We start from the raw sequence: 15,235 nt of genomic DNA, 5'->3' as shown, positions 1-15,235 counted from the left end.
CCATGTAAGACTTATTGAGAAAGTAAACAGGCATGGGATCCAAGGGGACATTGTTTTGTGGATCCAGAACTGGCTTGCCCACAGAAGGCAAAGAGTGGTTGTAGACGGGTCATATTCTACATAGAGGTCAGTCACCAGTGGAGTGCCTCAGGGATCTGTTCTGGGACCCTTTCTCTTCGTAATTTTTATAAATGAGCTGGATGAGGAAGTGGAGGGATTGGTTAGTAAATTTGCTGATGACACAAAGGTTGGAGGTGTTGTGGATAGTGTGGAGGGCTGTTAGAGGTTACAGCGGGACATTGATAGGATGCAAAACTGGGCTGAGAAGTGGCAGATGGAGTTCAACCCAGATAAGTGTGAAGTGGTTCATTTTGGTTGGTCAAATATGATGGCAGAGTATAGTATTAATGGTAAGACTCTTGGCAGTGTGGAGAATCAGAGGGATCTTGGGGTCCGAGTCCATAGGACGCTCAAAGCAGCTGCGCAGGTTGACTCAGTGGTTAAGAAGGCGTATGGTGTATTGGCCTTCATCAATCGTGGAATTGAATTTAGGAGCCGAGAGGTAATGTTGCAGCTACATAGGACCCTGGTCAGACCCCACTTGGAGTACTGTGCTCAGTTCTGGTTGCCTCACTACAGGAAGGATGTGGTTACCATAGAAAGGGTGCAGAGGAGATTTACAAGGATGTTGCCTGGATTGGGGAGCATACCTTATGAGGATAGGTTGAGTGAACTCGGCCTTTTCTCCTTGGAGTGAAGGAGGATGAGAGGTGACCTGATAGAGGTGTATAAGATGTTGAGAGGCATTGATCGTGTGGATAGTCAGAGGCTATTTCCTAGGGCTGAAATGGCTGCCACAAGAGGTCACAGGTTTAAGGTGCTGGGGAGTAGGTACAGAGGAGATGTCAGGGGTAAGTTTTTTTACTGAGAAAGTGGTGAGTGAGTGGAATGGTCTGCTAGCAAAGGTGGTGGAGGCGGATATGATAGGGTCTTTTAAGAGACTTTTGGATAGGTACGTGGAGCTTAGAAAAATAGAGGGCTATAGATAAGCCTAGTAATTTCTAAGGTAGGGAAATGTTCGGCACAATCTTGTGGGCCGAAGGGCCTGTATTGTGCTGTAGGTTTTCTATGTTTCTATAAGTGATGGAGCCAGTAGTTTGCAACAATAGAGAGATCCAAGATGACTTTTTTGGATGACTATGTTGTAAGCAGAATAGTAATTGATTAGAGGACAGCACTTACAATGTCAATCTGCAAGTTAACTGGAAATCGGTTGGTTAGCACTTCCGCAAAAATGGCATCAAAAAGTGAGAAGGTTAATCTCATATAATCTAGAATATTATGCATTGAAGGATGCTGAGAATTTTGTATTACTGCAGAAAGAAGTAAATATTTCTAAATTTGATAGTAAACAGTTGTTGCTGAGGTTTGAGGTGTCATTCAGAGGACTCTGACTGCAGGGTCCAACTTCATGTACGTTTCATGAACAGTTTCTTAGCTGTCAATGCAGGTTTATTGAAGTGTCTTCTCTGACCTTTAGGTCATGAAAAAGAAGCGATGAAAAATATGTTTTGATTTATGCTCTATGGGGAAGTGGGTATAAACGCAAGGCCAGCATTTATTGCCCATCACTGACTGCCGTTGAGAGGGTGTTGGTGAGTCAGCACCTTGAGCTGCTGAGGTTCTTCTAGTGAAATTACTTGCACATAGAGATTTCCAGGATTTAGATCAATGACAAAGAGCAGTGATATATTTGATAAATTACTGTTTGCCCTTGTGCTTTAAATGGAAAAGCTGTTGTGCCTTGCAACATAACTAGAATGTTCTATGAAGTATCTGTGAAGAGTATATCGGGCCATGACCTTGTTGTGCTTGATTTTCAGTTTCTTTTTATTGAAAATTGTAAGCCTGGTTTGGCATGAACTGCTATGAAATGATCTTTCTATAAACTTAATCTTCAAAGAAAATTTAGTTTGAAGTCCTTTGTTTTAGTTTGGTGACCTCAGTAATCTTTGACATGTTGCCAAGTCCTGAAAGAGTTTGTCTTCACAGGGAACAAAGAGCTCTTGTGAGTAGGTAATTTAATTAAAGAAAAGAGTCATTTTATTTAGTGTTATTTCATGAAGTGGTGACAACTCAAACAAAATAAATTTTGATTTAATTAAAAGGCTACACAACTTCAGGATGTGATGAAGGTAGGGCAGTGGATGTTGTCTATATGAACTCTAGTAAGATCTTTAACAAGGTCCCACGTGGCAGACTGGTCTGGAAAGACTGGTCACATGGGATTTAGGGGGAAGCCAGTGAAGTAGATTCAGAATTGGCTTCATAATAGAATGCAGAGGGTGATGGTTGAAGATCAATTCTCTGATTGGAGGTCTGTAACTAGTTGAATATCCCATAGGTCAGGACCTCTTGTTATTCACTATTTATGTAAATGACTTGGATATGAATATAGAGGAAAAATTAGTAAATTAGGGCTTTTTGTCAATAGTGAAGGAGGTTACAATGAATTGAAAAGAGATCTCAATCAGTTAGGAGATGGGCTGAAAAGTAGCAAATGAATTTCAACCTACCGTATATTCCGGAGTATAAGCTGACCCCCCCATTTTCAAGGTTAAAAAAGTGACTTTTTCATGTTACCTTTGTATAAGCCGACCCCTTTTGTAGAGGGTTTTGATTTAACCAGAAATGATCACAAGAACTCACATGCCAGTACTCAGCTATGCTGGATCCAGACCCCGGAAATTTTGTGAACCAGTACCTGCTAAGGAAACAGGCCTGCACATTGTAGAGCCTTATAGGTGAATTCTTAATAAATAAATCAGGGAGGGAAATTTTGGATTAGGTTTCCAATGGAAAAGAATCCTCTGAAATGTAACCCCCGTGAAACCATTTAGCGCCCATCGTAATCTCGTTAAAACGTAACACGGGGTGTCAGGATCAGTATGTGTACTCAGTGTTGAGTTTGTGACCACTAGGTACAAAAGATTAAAACGAATGCGATATGATGCTGGCTTCAAGCTGAAGGTTGTTGATTTTGCTAAAGGAAGGAATAATTCTGCAGCTGCTAAGAAGTTTAGTGTAAACGAGAAACAAGTGAGAGAGTGGAGAAAGGCAGAGGATACGCTGAGGGAAATGCCAAAGACAAAATATGCAAACCGTGGGAAAACACGCCAGTGGCCAGAACTGGAAGAAAATTTTTAGAGTGGGTGAATCTCCAGCGATCAACTGGATACATTATTACCAGAGAAATGGGACGAAAAACACCGTGAGATCAGCGAAAATTTCAAAGCTACACGAAGTTGGTGGACCCGATTTAAGAATAGACGTGATCTTGTGTTGAGACAAAAAACAAAGGTTGCTCAGAAAATTACCCCGAGGTGTTGTTTACATTCAAGAACACTGCTGGATGGACAAAGCCGGTTACCTGAAGAGGGTTAAAGAGGTGTGGCGTCGACATCCCTAAGGTGTCAGGAAGGAAAAGTTGCCACTTGTCTGGGACATGTTCAAAGTGCACTTGTCAGGTGAGACAAAAGCAGCATTGAAAGCTGAAAATACGGACATTGCAGTCATCCCCAGTGGTTTGATCTCCGTGCTCCAGCCACTAGATGCGAGTTTAAACAAATCATTCAAAGAATTCATGCGTTGACAGTGGAACGAATCTGACTCAAAAACAGCCAATAATTACGACCTGTCTTCTGTGTATTCGTTTTTCCAAAGTTGGCACCCTCTGTATAAGCCGACCCCCTAATTTTAGCGCCAAAATTTAAGGCCAAATTCTCGGCTTATACACTGGAATTTACAGTAGATAAATGTGAGGTGGTGCATTTTGGACAGTCAAACTAGGGTAGGATTTGTACAGAGAATGGCAGGGCACAGACAGATGTTATGGAACAGAGGGACATGAGAGTACCAAAGTGCTCAGTTCTCTAAAAGCAGCCACTCAAGTAGACAGGGTGGTGAAGAAGGTGTTTATAGTATGCTGGTTTTCATCAGTTAGGGCGTTGACTGTAAAGAGAGGAACTGGCTTAGATAACTCCCATTTATCACTGCTCTGAACTGATTCCACGACTTACAGATCCACTTTCAAGGGCTTTTCCAACACATGCTTTCACTGTTATTTTTATTTGCAGTATGTCTTCTTTTGCACATCAGTTGTTTGTCAGTTTTTGTTTTTGTATAAACAAGAGAGTATCTGGAAATCAAAGCATCGGGCGGGATATGTAGTTTTTTGTTATATTCTATTGTATTTCTTTTCTCCTGTAAATGCCTGCAAGAAAATGAAACTCAAGGCTGTATATGGTAACATATGTGCACTTTGATAATAAATTTAGTTTGAATTTTTAAACTTTGAGCTTTGAATTTGTTGCAGTCATGTAAGTTATTAGTGAGGTTGCACTTGGAGCATTGTGTACAGTTTTGGTCACCCTGCCATAGGAAAGATTTTGTCAAGTTCGAGAGGGTGCAGAAGCGATTTGTGAGAATGCTGCCTGGACTAGAGGGCCTAAGTGACAGTTATAGGGAGAAGTTAGCCACACTGGGTCTTTATTCCCTTCAGTGCAGGAGAATGACGGGTGACCTCACATAAGTTTATAAAATCATGAAAGGTATGGATAAGATGGATAGGGAATGATGGATACGTCTTTTCTGCGAGGTAGGGAAGTCCAAAACAAGAGGGGATACAAGATATGAGAAGAGAGATTTAAAAGAGACCTGAGAGGTAACTTCTTCAAACAAACATTTGTGAGTGCCTGAAATGAGCTTCAGAGGGAGTAGTTAAAGTCAGTACAAATGCAGCATTTGAGAGGCATTTGGATAAGTACATGGAGGCGAGACATTTGAAGGGTTATAGGCTGACCATGGAAGCAGGAACTAGCAGGGAGAATGCTGTGGTCAGTATGGACCAGATGGCCCAAATGGCCTTTTTTCCAGGCTAATTTCTTCTAAGACTCTGAATGTGGATACTGCAATGAATGGGAGAGTTGGTGGTGGTGAGACAGCATTCCTGGAAAGGTAGTGAAGTTGTTTCAGCAAAGGGCGTTTGGTCGGAAGGACTAAAGCAGACTGTTGTAAAGAATATTTCCCACAGGAGATAGGTCCTTTTAAACAGCACTCCTAGCAGGAGGATGCCAAGACAGTTTCTGTCAGGTGTAATACACGAGTACATTTTTAAATGCGTGGATCGTGGGAGAGCTGGTAATTACAGGCAAATCCACTTGCCCTTTTGTTATGTGCAATCGCAGGCTGAAGGAGAAATAGATGAAGTTACCTTATATATAACGTAACTCAAATACAGCCATTGAGCAGCAAACTTTTGTCAGGAAGAGGACAACAACTGCATAGTTTCAAATAGGGAAGTAAAACTTTGTTCTGCACATAAATATAAACAGTGAATAAATCAACCTTGTGAGGTTAAAATCACATTATACATTCAGTGGCCACTTTATTAGGTACACCTATACACCTGTTTGTTAATACAAATATCTGTTGTCGCAGCAACTCAGTTCATTAAAGCATTGTCAAGAGGTTCAGTTGTTCTTCAGACCAGACATCAAAATGTGATCTAAGTGACTTTGACGGTAGAATGATTGATGGGGCTAGGCGGACTTGTTTGTGAGTATCTCCAAAACTTTTGGGATTTTCACACACAACAATCTCACGAGCTTACTGCAGTTCTTTGGCTAAAAGTGCTTTGGAAATGAGAGAAGTCAGAGAAGAATGGCCAGACTGCTTCAAGCTGACAGGAAGGCAACAGTAACTCAAATGAACAGGCATTACAACAGTGGTGTGGAGAAGAGCATCTTTGAACGTACAACATGTCAAACCTTGAGGTGGATGGGCTACAGCAGCAGAAGACCATGAACATAAACTTGGTGGCCACTGTTTTGCCTCTAGACGAGCTGTTCATTTTGTATAAATATCACTCTTGTTCATAAGTTTTTTTTACATCATTTCCTGCGTGGGTTAATTTGGATTTATACTTGGCGCAAACACAGCAGAAAGACATCCATCTTCATTCACTTTTTATTTGCTCTTGAGTGATATCTGTGATTCTTAAGCTTTCTTAATATTGGAAATGTTTGGTACATGAACTTTGAAGAAAGTATTATGTTTATCATCCATCACTATTAACCTATCATTGCGGCACGAGTTCGCTCTGGTCCACGGTATAGCTATAGAATGTTGCATGTCTATATTAGATGGTTTTATACTGATCGTCAGAATAATCAACAATATTCACAGGCACACAATGATTCTGTATTGAATCTAATACATGTTCTATCAAAGTTTTTTCATTAAAAACCTTGAAGAAAGCTTCTGGCTGAGGTGATTTTTGAGAAGGTGTTTAACTCCCTGCCTAGTTTTGTACGCAATGCACTGCTAGGGCAACAGATACCGAATAAAGTGCAGATGAAAGTTGCATGCTGCAACACTATTGATGTCATGTGGCAATAGGGCAAGTGAAGATCCACTAGAACGGCATAAATTGACTTTCCCAAAAAGGTGATAAAACACCCAGGAATGTGCACAATTTTTCTCTGCTTGCGGTTAAGCTGATTTTTCAACAGCACTATTCCTTTTTCCTATGTCTTTTGTAAAAGAATTTTCAGGCAAAGTTAAACATAAATCAAAAATGGAAGTTTGCAGTATATTCAGTATCAGCAATGTAACACTCAGTCAGCAGTAGATTGGTTCCAAGACATCCCATTGTATCCTGATGGTGTCAATTTTCAACGTAAGTTAAATCTACTTGTACATTTATCTAAATGCATAAATAAACTTTGCATTTGATACTGGACATTCCTTACTGACAAAGAAAATTAGTTTTGGAAAGACTTGACTTGGGCATTTTATAATAAGTTGATGGCACATATTTTGGGGTTCATGATGAGGACAAGGGAAAAGCAATGTACTTGATTAAGCTTCATAAGTAAGTTCTTTATTAACTTGCTTCATTTTATTATTTTGTTTAGCAACCAAGTGGAAGATCAAGATGTGAAATTGACTAATGAGCATCAAATTATTCATCGATCCAAGAGGAAGCAAGCTGCTGACCCAGGTTAGGTTTTCATTTTCCTTCTGTATTCAAAGTTCAAAAGCTCATAAATTTATTATCAAGGTACATAAATATCACCATATACAACCCTGAGATTTATTTTCTTGCGAGCAATCAGAGTAAGTACATGGAAGACTGCACCAACAGGACAGACAACCAATGTGAAAAGATAACGAACTGTGCAAATACAAAAAAAGAAATAATAATAATAAATAGATAAGCAATAACTACCGAAAACATGAGATGAAGAATCCTTGAAGCAAGTCCATGGGTTGTGGGAACAGATCAGTGATGGGGTGAGTCAAGTTGGGTGAAGTTATCCCTTCTGATTCAAGATCCTGATGGTTAAGAAATAATAAATGTTCCTGAACTTGGTGTTCTGGGTTCTGAGGCTCCTGTACCTTCTGGTAAATATTAAGTGAACAGATGCTATAACTGAGTGCCAGTTGATATCAGGGGAGGGTCTGTCTTTATTTATTTAGCAAAATGTGTAGAATTGGCTTTTCCTGCCCTTTGAGCCATGCCACCCTAGTGATCCCATACCCTGATTAACTCTAATCAGATCATGGGGTAATTTACAATGACCTATGAACCCTCACCCTGTACATCTTTAGTCTGTGGGAGGAAACTGGAGCACCTGGGGAGAACCTATGCATTCACAGGGAGGACGTAGAGAGACTCCTTACCGGAACTGGAACTCTGGAGCGCTGTAATAGTTCGGCCTGAAGTATCTTAGTGTTTTGAAAACTTAATCTGTGATTTGGTTAGGATTACTTGTTAGAGACCAACTTTTTACAGTAGAGTGGAGGAGTTTACTTCAAGAACAGGATTAGGAAATTCAGCTGCTTGAATCTTTAAATCAATAAAAGTTACTAACAGAAATGTTTCCATACAACATCTAATCAAAAGGATGGTTTAAAAAAAGATTGCCTCATACAACAACAATGGTAATTGTAAAACTTTCAATCAACGTTTTGAAGTATTTCAATTTTTCATATTGGATTGGATAATAAAGAATGTCTGCAGAGGATGATTTTAGTTTTAATACTTCAGTCACTAATTTCTCATAGTATTTTGTGATTAGCTGTAAACCATGTGGCCACGCTAACAAAACTGACTGATAACTCTCAGTCAGCTTTCTTGGACTGGCCGTGTGGTTCACATGCCTGACTGACTTCCAAAGCAGATGCACTTTTTTGAGCCCAGGGTGGGAGATGATGACCATGTGGACAAAATGTACTGAAACCTTACTTGAAGCAATGCAACATTTCTCCTGACTCTTGGGAATATTGTGGCCCTCATCCGCTCAGGGGAGGATGCAGATGCTGGAAATCTAAGCAACATACTCAAAGGAACTCAGCAGGCCAGGCAGCATCTATGGAAAAGAGTATGGTCGACATTTCTGGCTGAAACCTTCAGCAGGATTGGAGAAAAAACAGATGTGGAGTCAGTATTAGAAGGTGGGAGAGGGGAGGAAGAAACAGAAAGTGATAGGTGAAGCTGGGTGGGAGTGGTGAGGTAAAGAGCTGGGACATTAATTGGTGAAAGAGATACAGGGCTGAATAGGACAGAAGGCCATGAAAGAAAGAAAAGGGAGGAGCACCAGAGGGAGGCAAAGGGCAAGCAAGGAGATAAGGTGAGAGGGAATGGGGAATAGGAAATGGTGAAGGGGGTGGGGTGCTAAGTGAGGATAAGAGGAACCCTATCCCTGGTGGGGTGGCAGGAGGATGGGGTGAGGGCAGACGTGTGCAAAAATGGAAGAGATGTGGTGGAGAGCAGCATTGATGGTGGAGGAAGGGAAGCTTCTTTCTTTGAAAAAAGAGGACATCTCCTTCATTCTAGAATGAAAAACCTCATCCTGAGAGCAGATGCGGCGGACACAGAGAATTGAGAGAAGGGGAAGGCGTTTTTACAAGTGATAGGTATAGGAAGAGTAACAGGAAGAGGTATGATCTGTTATGTCTCCAGCAACAATGAATATAGAATTGAGTCAGGTTTTATAAACAAATAGACATTTATTAAATTCTGCTCAACAAACATGAAAAGTAAACAAGATACTAACTTAACCGGAAGTTAACTGCTATACAGCAACTTAGCAAACAGTTCTTAAAGTGATAATTGCAAACACAGTCTTAAAAGGGGTAAATACAAAAGTCCAAGTGATTTATACAGTCAATTAGGAGAGACTTTCCTGAAGTAACGAATTCCTTGACGACGTGACATTACTGCTGATCCCAGCCGAAATATGCCTTGCCCGAAGGATTCACAACAAAGGAAGTAAAAACAGCTTCAAAGAACTGACCTTTTTCTTGGCGAATAACACTACACAACCCTTTCTACTCTTACATGCAGGGGTTATCTCAGATGCAGGTCACTATTTCCTGAACGAGGATTCAATAAGGTCAATCCTGTATTAAACCGCTGAACTTTACTCGATCCTTCGGGGTTCCTGTACTTTGGTAAAGTCTTCACTCTCCAATTAAATCAAAGATACATCAAACAAAACTGGCAGCAGTTGGCGAAACTGCTGGCACAATGATTCTGTATCTTACAGTAGAAAGTAAAACTCCACTTTAAAACAAAACTGCGTCATGAGACAAATATGCAGCATAATGGAGTAACTGACAAATTAAATGACGACTCAACACAAAACTCTTGCGTCACAGAAGGCTTTCCCGTTTTATACCTGTTGAGAACATGTCATCATGTGACCTCACACTGGTGGGAAATTACATCACCCCCACCATCACAAGACCATTACATCATGCTCACAAGAAACTCAATTACATCTTGGTCATAAGACAGTCACAAGATACCCATGGGGTATCTAACAAGTCGAGGTAGCTTTGAGAGTCAGTGTGGTTTATAATAGACATCAGTAGATAAGCTGTCTTCAGAGATAGAGACAGTGGGATTGAGAAAGGGGGGCAGATGTCGGAAATGGACCAGATAAATTTGAGGGCAGAGTGGAAGTTGGAGGTAAAGTTGATGAAATTGACCAGCTCGGCATGGGTGCAGGAAGCAGCACCAATACAGTTGTCAGTGTAGCGTAGGAAAAGTGGGGAAGTAACATCAGTTTAGGCTTGGAATTTAGACTGTCTACACAGCTGACAAAAATGCAGGCATAGCTGGGGACCTATGTGAGTACCCATAGCAACACCTTTTGTTTAAGGAAGTGGGAGGAACCAAAGGACAAATTGTTGAGAGTGAGGACAAATTCCACTAGACAGAGAAGACTGGTGGTGGAGGAGAACTGGTTGGGTCTGGTGTCCAGAAAGAAATGGAGAGCACTGAGGCCTTCCAGGTGGGGGGATGGAGATGTGTAGGGACTGGACATTGATAGTGAAAATAATATGATGGGGGCCAGGAGCTTAAAATCATTGAAAAGATTCAGAGCGTGTGAAGTGTCATGGATGTAGGTAGGAATGACTGAACCAGAGGGATAAAACAGAGTCGAAGAATGCAGATATCAGTTCAGTGGGGTAGGAACAGGCTGAAACAATGGGTGTACCTGGGCTGGCAGGTTTGTGGATCTTGGGAAGGAGGTAGAAACGGGAGGTGTGGAGTGCAGGAACTGTGAGGTTGGTGGCAATGGATGGGAGATCCCCAGAGATAATAAGGTCAGTTACAATGTGAAAGACAATGGGCTGGTGCTCCTTAGTGAGATCCTGTTCGAGGGGTAAGTAAGAGGAGTGTGGTGAACTACATATACCTGTCTGGACTCGCCCCCCTGCTGACTGCTCCTGTGGCTCCTCCCACAGACCCCGGTATAAAGGCGATTGGAGGCATAGCCCCGGCCTCAGTCTCCAGGATGTTGTGTGGTGGTCACTTGCTGCTTGTTCTTTCTTCCAGCCAATAAAATTGATGCACTATCAATAACTCTTGGAGACGTGAGGTGAGATATAGGCTTTTATTGGCTGGAAGAAAGAACAAGCAGCAAGTGACCACCACACTACATCCTGGAGACTGAGGCCGGGTAGGAACAGGCTGAAACAATGGGTTTACCTGGGCCAGCAGGTTTGTGGATCTTGGGAAGGAGGTAGAAATGGGAGGTGTGGAGTGCAGGAACTGTGAGGTTGGTGGCAATGGATGGGAGATCCCCAGTGATAATAAGGTCAGTTACGATGTGAGAGACAATGGGCTGGTGCTCCTTAGTGAGATCCTGTTCGAGGGGTAAGTAAGAGGAGGTATCTGACAGTTGTCGCTGGGCCTCAACAAGGTAGAGGTCAGTTCGGCAGACTAGTATAACACCCCTTTTATCTGCCGGTTTGATGGGGAGGTTAGGATTGGTGCGGAGGGAGGGGAGAGCCGAGCTTTCAGAAGGAGTGGGGTTGGAATTGGAGAGAGAAGTGGTGAAGTCGAAACAGTTGATATCCCATCGGCAGTTGGCAATAAAAAGGTTCCAGAGCAGGCAGAAGACTGGAGTGGGATGTCCAGGAAGAGGAGGAAGGTTGAAGACGAGAGAGAGAAGGATCATTGGTGTGAGGTGCAGAGTCCTTGCTAAAGAAATAAGCTTGAAGATGGAGGTGGTGGAAGAAGAGCTCAGCGTCATGACGGGTGCAGAACTCACTGGGGTGTGGGCGCAGTGGAACAAAGCTGAGGTACTTAACTGAGGATGGAAGGTTCTGCCTCAGAGAGGAAGGTCAGAGGGGGTGGTGAAAACCCGGTACAGGTAAGAACTGGAGTCAGAGGGAGGATCCACAAAACTGGTCATCCTTAATATTCACTGGAAATATCAGGTGAAAATGCAGCTATAGATTTTCATTTTGACAAATAACTAGGCAAAAAAAATTAAGGGGAATATCAGGGATCTGATGACCATAATGTTTAGTCATAAAATTAGAGGAAAAAAGCCAACTATTATACTATTTTTAATAAACTGAAAATAAATATGAGTGAAATGAATATCAGAAAAACACAAAGGTGTAAAACAATCGTGTAATAGGTTTAAAAAATGAAAGGAATGTATTCTATAAACAGACGGGAAACTGGTATATCTGGCTAATGTAGTTGATGTAACCAATACTAAATTTGGAATTACGATCAACAGATCCAAAATGCTGGAGGAACTCAGCAGGCCAAGCAGCATCTAAGAAAAGAGTACAGTCGACTGGACTGGAGAGAAAAAGCTGAGGGGTAGATTTAAACGGTGGGGGGAGGGGAGAGAGAAACACACAGTGATAGGTGAGAGAGGGAAAAGGGGATGGGAAATGGTGAAGGAGAGGGGAGGCCTTCCCAGATGTTAGAGAAATCGACGTTCATGCCATCAGGTTGGAGGCTACCCAAACAGTATATAAGGTGATGTTCCTCCAACATAAATGAGGCCTCATAACGACAGTGGAGGAGGTCATGGATGGACATATCGGAATGGGAATGGGAAGTGGAATTAGAATGTGTGGTCACTGGAGATCCCACTTTTCAGGTGGACGGAGCATAGGTGCTTAGCAAAGCCGTCTCCCAATCTACATCTGGTCTCACCAATATACAGGAGACCACACCGGGAGCACCAAGCACAGTATATGACCTCAGCAGACTCTCAGGTGAGGTGTTGCCTCAAATGGAAGGACTGTTTAGGGCCATGACTGGTAGTGAGGGAGGAAGTGTAGGGGCAGGTGTAGCACTTGTTTCATTTGCAAGGATAAGTGCCAAGAGTGAGATCAGTGGGGAGGGACGAATGGACAAGGAAGTTGCGCTGGGGGTGATCCCTGTGGAAAGCAGAAAGTCAGGGTGGAGAGAACGATGCGCTTGGTGATGTGATCCTGTTGGAGATGGCAGAAGCTTCAGAGAGTTATGTGCTGGCCACGGAGTATGGTGGGGTGGTAGGTGAGGACAAGAGTGGCGGGAGCATAGGGTAAGAGCAGACGTGCATGAAATGGACGAGATGTGGTTGAGGACAGCATTGATGGTGGAGGAAGGGAAGCCCCTTTCTTTTAAGAAGGAGGACATGTCCTTCGTTCTAGAATGAAAAGGCTCCTCCTGAGAGCAGATGCAGTGGAGGTGGAGGAATTGAGAGAAGGGGATGGCGTTTTTACAAGTAACAGGGTGAGAAGAGACATAGTCAAGGTAGCTGTGAGAGCCTGTGTCTTTAGAATAGACATATTCTGTCTCCAGAGATAGATTCAGTGAGATTGAGATAGGGGAGGGTTTACTCAATTTGGAATTGTTCAGGGGAGACAGAACATGGACATCTGTTTAGATAGGCTAAGAAATAATAAGAAAATGACTGGAATTATGAAGCAGTAAAGTGTATAATTCCACACTAGAGGGTTTTTGTATGTAAATTCTGAATGTAGCTGAAGGTAGTGAAGCTGTCTGTGTAATTCAACATTTTTCCATAGTGTTCATAAAATGAGTTGAGAAATTTAAACGAGAGTGATAGCTTGCTATTTAAAGATAAATGTTAACAAAATTTAAAAATTCGAAGTGGCAATATCGAGGATGTTGAAGCATAAAATGGATAAAATCTTGTTTGTATTTGGCAAACAAAATGGGCAAAAGAGTGGTTGCAGCTCCATTAATAAAGGATATGAGGGCTGTAGTGTGAAATATCTCTAGAGGACAATCAGTACAGGCAAAGTGAGAGTACTCCCATCCTCATTGGGACCAAACACTCTCTCTGTAATTGGATCTTGGACATTAATGGAAAGACCTCAGTCAGTCTGAGTTGACAGCAACATCTCAAATTCCATCACACTGAGCATTGGTGCCCCTCAGGGCTATGTTCTCAGCACGTTGACTTACAACTGCACTGCCCAATCCAACTCAAACTGCATCATCAAGTTCGTTGATGACACGAAGTGGTCGGTCAGCCTCATCAGCAACAAAGGTGTGACAGAGAGGCTTGTCAAACAGTGTGAGAACAGTAATCCAAGTCTCAACATGGGCAAGACAAAAGAGATGATTGTGGACCAGGAAGGCACAGTTGGACAACTCCCCATTGCACATCGATGGCTCTGCCGTGGAGAGAGTGAAGAGCACAAAGTTCCTTGGTCTGCACGTAATGGATCTAACAACAACAACTCCTCACTAGACAACAATGCACAGCTGCATCTACACTTCCTAAGAAGATTGAGGTGTGTGTGTCTCCCCGTCCCCATTCCAACAACTTTCTATAGGAGTACCTTTGAGAGTCTGCTGTATCATTGTGTGATACAGAAGCTGCAAGACCTTAAAGTGGACAGTAAAAGCCACCGAGAAGAATTCTGGGGCTCCTTCCAACCCCCTCCCTCCACCCATTTGTAATATTTACTGGGAGCATTGTATACAGAACAGCCCAAAACATTGTGGAGGATCCCTACCACCCATCCCACAATCTTGTTGATCCACTACTGTTAGGAAAGAGGTACAGGAGCATCAGGACTAAGATTGCCAGACTTGTAACAGCTTCCCTCAGGTTGTGACACTAATGAATACTCGCCACTACCGAGATTTTGTCACTTTGACAGTGAGCTGTTTATTGTTTACTGATTACCTGTGCTGCATACTACAGGCATTTTGAATTATATTTTAGTAACTTATTTGTGGTAATATTTTGTGTGGTCTAATATATGTTTTGTGGGTGAACCAAGGAAGGATGTTTAATTTGTATAGTCAAATGATAATAAACTTCAGCTTGAGCTATAGTTAGTAGCAGGATTATAGTAAGAGTCAATAAACACAAGTGGGATGAGTCTAACTTGTGGAGGGGTTTTGACAAGATCTATGAACTTTTAATAAAGCTGTTGAACATCTATGTTGGCACCAGAATGTGTGGCAAACAACGCATTCACTGTATGTTTCAATGTACATGTAATAAATAATCTGAATCTGAAGATATGACAATTGTGTAAAACTTTAATCACCTTGACATAATTCATAACATAAATCTGACTTAAAAGGAGCTAAATTTCAGCAGCAGGTTAGAATGTAACAGCTAGTATTTGTAACAGCTGAGTAGAAAGATGAATTTCTGGATACTGGACCTTAAATGTGTTTGATAGGATATCACACAAATGTTTGATGCATAAAATGAGGCACATGATAGAGAATAGAAAGTATGTTAGGGAAAAACTGGGTGCTTGAAGTGCAGCAGCCTGATATTAAAGGAGATCTACAAAAATCAGCACTAAGCATCAACTATCTTCAATCAATGCTGTTTGCTTGGATTTAAAGTCTGCTACATATTCAGATCCGGGA

General features: G+C 41.9%; 1 protein-coding gene across 2 annotated transcripts in view; it reads left to right on the top strand.

Moving 5' to 3' along the window:
- The window catches only part of katnip (katanin interacting protein), a 126,868-nt gene that overhangs the window by 107,956 nt on the left and 3,677 nt on the right, over positions 1–15,235 (top strand). For both annotated transcript variants that reach the window (XM_073060829.1, XM_073060830.1), the window contains one exon: positions 6,978–7,063. In XM_073060829.1, the coding sequence (XP_072916930.1) occupies positions 6,978–7,063 (86 nt within the window). The remainder of the gene's footprint in view (positions 1–6,977; positions 7,064–15,235) is intronic.

This window comes from Hemitrygon akajei, chromosome 11 (assembly GCF_048418815.1).
Source record: "Hemitrygon akajei chromosome 11, sHemAka1.3, whole genome shotgun sequence".
NCBI lineage: Eukaryota > Metazoa > Chordata > Chondrichthyes > Myliobatiformes > Dasyatidae > Hemitrygon > Hemitrygon akajei.
The sequence above is the reverse complement of the archived record's forward strand: the minus strand, read 5'-3'. Positions and strand labels throughout refer to the sequence as shown.